Raw genomic sequence first — 7099 nt, 5'->3', positions numbered from 1 at the left:
TAAGAGCACGAAAAAAAATATTTCTGTAAAACACTTGCGTGCCTAAACCGTTACAAATGAACACTGCTCGAGTGCTCGCATGCAACGTCCCTGACTCTAGCGATAGGCAAGGAACAAGTGAGACTCGAAAGCTTTCGTTCTGTCGAGTCAGTTCGTGTCCAAAAAGTGCGTCGACCGTTTCGTCCGAAACGAACTTCACTCAAGTTCAATTGACGCGAGTCGCGACTCGGGCGATACGATAATATATAATTTAAAACGTTCGCGCGCTGTAATGCATGACAAATTTTGGCATTTTGATACACGTTTTTTCCATACTAAGTCCATAGGCGTACTTGCGTAGGTCCGCTTACCAATACCATACCAAATGACAGAACGTCTTCAGGCGTCGCACGTCCTAGGGCGTTCTGGCAGATTTCTTTCTATCATGTAGGTGTTCTGCCCCTTAACGTTTTGAGGCGTTCAATAATAAAACATATATTTTTTGTACTAAAATGTTTAATTAATCTTAAGAATAAGGTATCAATATTTGAAACTATAACTAGGTAAGGCACTTTTACTTATAATAAATCAACTTACAAAACAAAACAATCTTAGGAGGGTGAGATCAATTATATGTTGAACTATAATTAGCGACTAAACATTTACTTATAATAAATCAACTTTCTTATAACAAAACAATCTTAGGAGTGTGAGATCAATAATAATGTTAATTAATAATTAGGTAGGTACGAAACTTTTACTCATAATAAATCAACTTTCATAATAAAAAATTAGTAAACAAAATGACCTTAGAAATTACTGGTAATTATGTTATTATAAATTAATTTCGTTATGCCAGGCCTCGAAGCAAGATGGACAAAGTGGAGGTTTTTGTGGACATCCTTTGCAACGGTAACTAGTTTCTACGCGTTTTCCATCTTTGGAACAAACACGGCATTTTTAAAAAGCATATTTTTTCTTGCTGCCAGGATTAGATTCAATTCGTTCAGGCCAGTGGCCCTTCATTCTATCTAAAGATCTCTCATTACGCTCAATTGCTGGTATATTATTGTGTAGCCTGTTGTAATGCATACTTTTCTTGTTGACCAAGTCCTTTACATTTATATTAGTATCGAGTTTTATCAAGTCTTTTATCAATTCCTCTCTAAACATAATAAATTCATAACTTTTGTCATTATTTTTTTTGTATTTTTTGTACAAAAAATATGCATTCCACACTGATATGTCTAAAAGATGAAATAATACTTTTTTATACCAACGAATTGTTTTTCTAGGGCTTGAATAATAAGAGACCATTTGGTCTAAGCGATCAATTCCTGACATATGATTATTATAAGTCGCCACCTCAAGAGGCTTCATCTTCTTTCTCCCAAATCTGTTTTGTACTTCAACCATTGTAGGATGAGTGTTTGTAGAAATCATCAGGACAAGGCGACTATCCCTCCATTTAGATACGTAAACATTGTTCTTTCGGACCCAAACGTGTTCACCTTTCTTTAATTTTTTCTTTACAATACTGTCAGGATTACCTTTCCTATTTGACCGCAACGTTCCAACAGTGTGAGTTCTCAAACCGAGTAATTTCTTGCACAAGCTAACAGAGTTATAAAAGTTGTCCATATATAAATGGTGTCCCTTCAAAAGGTAAGGTCGCATTATCCTCAAAACTAGGTCTCTCGTCTTTGAAATGTTTTCTTCTAGATTTTCTTTACCACAATACATGTAAATATTCAAGACATTAGCATCAACTTCAGAAGCGTAAAGACAACGCAATAATTGCTCATATCTTCTAGCAGACATAACATATGTAAAAATTGGGTGATAATACAAATGATTTGTGTAGGTAAACAGGTTACGTTGTTTAAGGCCATTTAACATGTCCTTTCAGCAAACATAGACCCAAAAATTTCAATATTTCTTCATTATTGGTCTCTTGAAATACAGCCCTTCGACTATGTCTGGTGTGGGGTCTGTTAGTAGAACACAACTTATTACCATAGGCATTTGTACACTGCACAATATAATCGACGAAATGTTTAGGAAAAACAATATCAAACATATCCCGAGGATTGTTTACATTCTCTTTGTTTACTGATATGCCTTCTATTGATGAATCAAAATTAAATTCTGGAATGTCAACTAGTGTAGAGGACCAATCCTGACTATCGAAGTCGTCGTTGTTTGGCTCGTTGTTACTATTAGACTAGGAATTATGAGTAAGTACGAGTAGATCTCTTTCTATCTCAGTTCTACTAGTAGAAGGCTGAACATTTTCGTTTTGCTGAGATTCTTGCTCAGTTTGATGCTCCGATTATGATAAATTTTGGTCAGGAACATCTGATAAATCGGTAGAAGACTTACTTGAATCAGACGATCCACCGACACGTCGTCGTGACTTGTTCGGTTGATGTACTCTTACCACGGTTTCTGAATCGGAACTACTGCAATTATCTTCATCAGAAGGTACGTAGCATTGGTCGGAACCATATTCTCCATCATCTGCATAAGAATCTTGGCTAGATTCTGACGATGAAGCTTCGTCAAACAATTTTTGTATACGATTTTGTTGTCTTTGGTATGGATCATTGGATTCCATCTAAAGGGTAAAAACACAAACATATAACTTCGATTGGTAAATAAAATAGTGTAATAAATCACACTAAACACATATAATATACACAAGTACACGTAAATATTTTTATTATAAGGATATTACCTTGAAACCGCGCAAAACTCGCACGCACCCACTCCAATTCGCTCGCAAATGCGCACTGACCGAACGAGTGAACCAAAGTCTATTGACCGCGACCGCCGACGGACGTTGTGTCTGTGTGCAGTGTGTATTACAATTGTCAATGTAGTGGAGATTTGGCTGTCCCTTTCTAGTAAGTTTTTACCATTCAATGTGACACTAGCAAATTTCTGAGGGTTCGTTCGGAGACAAAAAAAATTTCCCGCTAATATTTAATTGGAAACAATACCGCCCGTCGACGTACGGTGGATTACTAGATTTCAAACTTGAACGACTGTCGACGTAGTGTCGCGTTAGTTTTTTTATCTTCTATCGCCCACCGACGTACCGCGCGCGAACGTGTTAATAATCCATCATACGAACACTACCATACATTTCGCATTTATGCGCATCTATTTCGTAAATACGAAATTTTCGTACCCCTAATTATAAGTCAATCAAATAGTGGTTTTTATAAATTAATACACATAAATAAATTATTAAGTTATTTAATCAATATTAATTAATACACAAAGTAAATTTTTTTAGATATATTTGTATGCACTCGTAAACATATTTATGTAATATCTACTCTTCTAGCTTTCATACTAGAAAAATCGTGTATAATGCTCTCAAAATTTATATTATTTGTAATTTCTTGTTCTATTGACAATATTGCAAGATTTTGTAGTCTTAATTGACTCATTGTAGAACGAAGATAATTTTTTATCAACTTCAATTTTGAGAAGCTTCTTTCGCAACTAGCGACACTGATTGAAATTGTTAAAAAAATTCTTAACAAAATTACAATGTTGGGAACAGAATTTTCCAACCTATACTGCTGAATAAATTTTAGCAGATCAAGAGGGCCCTTCTCCCCGTTTTTCCAATGTTTTGCCTCTTCTTTTAGTGTAGGTACAGCCATAAAAACCTGGATCCTTTTTCTTTCAATATGGAACTGTTCTTTATAATTGTCAATCAAGTCATTTATTTGACATTCAAATTCTTCATTTAGTAGGTTACACGGTATTATACACAAATATTTTCTTACAAGGCCATGTAACTGATCGAAGCGTTCTTTTATTTCCTTTATAATTCTGTCCATAGATGAAAACATTTCTCTTCGTACTTCTTCTTCTAAGGATAGCCCCACGTCTCGCGAATTTTCCCCACTCATATTTTTTCTCCTAACTCGACGCTCAGTCGATATCACCAACTATTCACAAATTATTTTGGCTGCTATAACAGCGTTTTATACTAGCGTATCTCTTTGTTCCATGAAATGTGTTTGCAAAGAATTTAGTTTTATATGGCATAGGTGGACATTTAACCCTTTTTTTTACCCCATTTAACCCAGGACATACAGGGAGTCTTCGGTACACCTCTGCGGCATAAAGCCGTATTGGTGGTGACTGATATACGGTGCAGTGTACCACCGGATCCTACGGACCATCATTTTTTCCAGGACTTTGCCTAAAATCGGCAGAAGTCCGATGGGCCTGTAGGATTTCGGGTGCGTGTAGTCTTCCTTACCTGGCTTCCGCAACGCTACGACCACTGCCTCCTTCCATCCCGTGGGGAAGTGGGAAAGCGCGAGACACCGGTTGGAGAGCGCGAGATACAGAACGGGGTCTACAGCGACGGCCGCCCGGCAGATGTCCGCGGTGAGTCCGTCAGAGCCAGGCGCCTTCTTGGCGTTGAAGGTCGATACGGACCATCGGAGCTCCTCCATCGTAAACGGGGGATCACATGTTCATTATGGTCCCCCGAGTTGATTTCATCGGCTTTCGCTCTTACAGATCTATGGTCCGCATTGTCCTTCCCGGGGTCATCCTCCGGGAAGAAAACCTCCGCCAGCAGCCTGGCTGATCCCTCTGCGTCCAGTACTTTGCCTGACTGGACGAGGAGGACGTCCTCTCGCCTCACCTCCGTGCGACGCATCACACGGTGGATCCCGTCCCACATGGTCTCGCGATCCTGCCTCTCACAGAAACGCTTCCAGCTATGGGTTTGAGCGCGCCTCGCCTCAAGGCGGTACGCCTCCTTCGCGTCGCAGTACTCGCGCCAGACCAGCTCCTTATGAGCCGGCCTCGCGGCCCTAATCCTTCTCTTCTTCCTCAAGACATCTGCCTTGAGGAGAGAGAGCTGTTCGGACCACCAGGGCAATTCTGTCCTCTTCCGCTTGGAGACCTTCGGCAGGACCAACTCGCAAGCGTCCCTCACGGTTTCCACATACCGACCGACCATGCTGTCCAACGCCCCCTTTTCGGTGATCTGATTCACCTCGGTAGGCGTCAGGCAGCGATCCGATAGCAGCCGAGCGACAGTTCGATGGAACTCGCCCCAGTCTGCCCTACGGGTAGTGTACTGCCGTGTGGTCCGCTTGACGTCCGTGCCTTGGGACCTCTCAAACTTCATATTGAACACAATTGCCCTGTGGTCCGACGAGGATATGTCGTCCACAAGGCTCCAGCCCACCGCTCGGTCGAGCAGGGTGGTCGAGCAAGCAGTGATGTCGACGCGACTGGAGTAATACTTACCACCCCGATACGTATCAAACGTCGGCTCAGACCCCTGGTTCATCACGTGCACCCCCAGTTGGTCGAGGGCGGCTGCGATCTCAACTCCCTTTCGATCCGTGGACCGGCTACCCCACCAGGTGTTATGCGCATTGACGTCGCCTCCCAGCACCACGTTGGCGGTCCCCAAGCCCTCCACGGCCAAGCCGATCCGGTCCAAGTATGGTCCGACGGGCGTATTAGGCTCCAGGTAGACGGATACCACCCCTATCTTCCAAGCCAAGCAAGCTCCCAAGAGTTGGTGACATTGAGTGATGTCAATGGTGTTATCGAATAGCACAATGGCCGCCTTAACAACCTCCCCGTTGCCTCGTGCGACGCATTGTACCACCCCGATATACGGCTCCTGGACCAATGCGAACGCCCAGGCTCGCTTCGGCGCTTCGCATATCAGCTCAGCCGTAGCGAGCTTGGACCTCTGCAGGTTCTGCTGCGCCACGCGGTACTGGTGGTGCCCTGCGCGGCGAGTACGGTGGTTCACCTGGGTGCCCTTAGCAATACGCTACGAACGCCCGTGCAATGGTGTCCCACTTTCTCCGAACAGGACAGTCTTCGTCGAATGCGCCGTGGTCCCACCGGTCTGTCTTTGCTAGTCGGCAGTTCCGGCAGGCAGGAAGTTTCCCTGCTTGCCGGTCCGGGCTTCCTGTTCCGGGCGGATCTTTGTTTTTAACCTCCGCGAGGTTCAGGCCCTTGTCCGCCTTTCTCAGCCCCTCGCGCACCCTCGCCAGCTCGGCCTCTGTGCTGCAGCCCAGTATTACTCGACCGTCCCGCACCCTACGGACCCGGTCGACCCTTATGCCGGTCTGCGTGGCGTTCAGAGCCTTCCTAATTTTTCCCAAGACCTGCTCACTCATGTCAGTCCCCGACGATACCGCCACCGAGTGCTTAGGCTCGCACCCCGGTGACGGCCTTTTTGCCGGGCCAGCCGCCACGCTCGCGTACGTGCCCGGAGGCTTCTCTGGTTTTTGATCTTTGCCAGCCACGAGAGACTCCCCCAGGCCCTCCAGTTCCTTGGTGTTGGCCTCAAGGAGTCTCGCGTGGCTGTCTAATTTCTTTAGAAGCTCGCTATGGTCCACCGGCGGGGGGTTTGCGGGTGGATCCCTCCCTTCTCCTTCCACCCGGTTCGCCGCACTCGCCAGTTCTTCAGTTGGACCCCCGGTTGAGTCCCGGGTCCGATTTCTATTCGCGAGCTCCGCCTCCTTAAACAGCTCGTAGAGCCGATTTATTGATTGTAGTACCTGCTCCTTTATTTCGGTTTTCAGGTTGCGCGAGCTGCCCAGGTGCAATTTTGCCTTAGTCAGACACGCTCGCGCTTCCTTCACTCGATCCGCAGACGCCGGTTTGTCCCCTTTCGGGGATTGCCCGGCCACCGCGGGAGCAGGTGTCGGCTCTGCTGTTTTTGGCACCGCACGCGTCTTTGTTTGACGGCCGGTGCGACGCTACGGGGAGAGGTCCTGGGCTTCTTTGTGTGCCCTTCCCACTCCCCCACACTCCTCCTGACGCTTCTAATGGGCGAGGTGCTCACTCTGCCTGCCTGGCTGGCACCTGCCTGGCTCACCTCGCCCGCGTCGGCGGTCTTTGTGGGGGTCCTAATCATTTTTCTTATATAAGGGTACTCATCTAAAAACTTAAAAACTTTAGGTTTACAACCTATAGCTGTTTTTTACTATTATTTTCCTTAAACTATTGCACTAGAGCAGTGGTTCTCAACCTTTTTTCACCTGCGGCACATTTTTAACTATTCTGAAATCTGGCGGCACATAAAGAAAAAAAACCAACAGAAGTTTTT

The 7099-nt window shown here is 44.8% G+C and overlaps 1 protein-coding gene across 1 annotated transcript; it reads right to left on the bottom strand.

Moving 5' to 3' along the window:
- Window positions 1-701: 701 nt before the first annotated feature.
- Window positions 702-4463, bottom strand: LOC137923466 (piggyBac transposable element-derived protein 4-like). The gene is given in 4 exon segments (XM_068766725.1): window positions 702-1863; window positions 1865-2203; window positions 2336-2596; window positions 4182-4463. Coding segments are annotated over 4 exon segments (1932 nt in total). The 3' UTR covers window positions 702-813.
- Window positions 4464-7099: the final 2636 nt, after the last annotated feature.

The sequence above is a fragment of the Battus philenor genome, unplaced genomic scaffold (genome assembly GCF_028537555.1).
Source record: "Battus philenor isolate CCGP_79_NKW_IND1 unplaced genomic scaffold, ilBatPhil1.0.hap1 SCAF_21, whole genome shotgun sequence".
In the NCBI taxonomy this organism is placed as follows: Eukaryota; Metazoa; Arthropoda; class Insecta; order Lepidoptera; family Papilionidae; genus Battus; species Battus philenor.
This window is presented reverse-complemented; position numbering and strand designations above follow the sequence as displayed.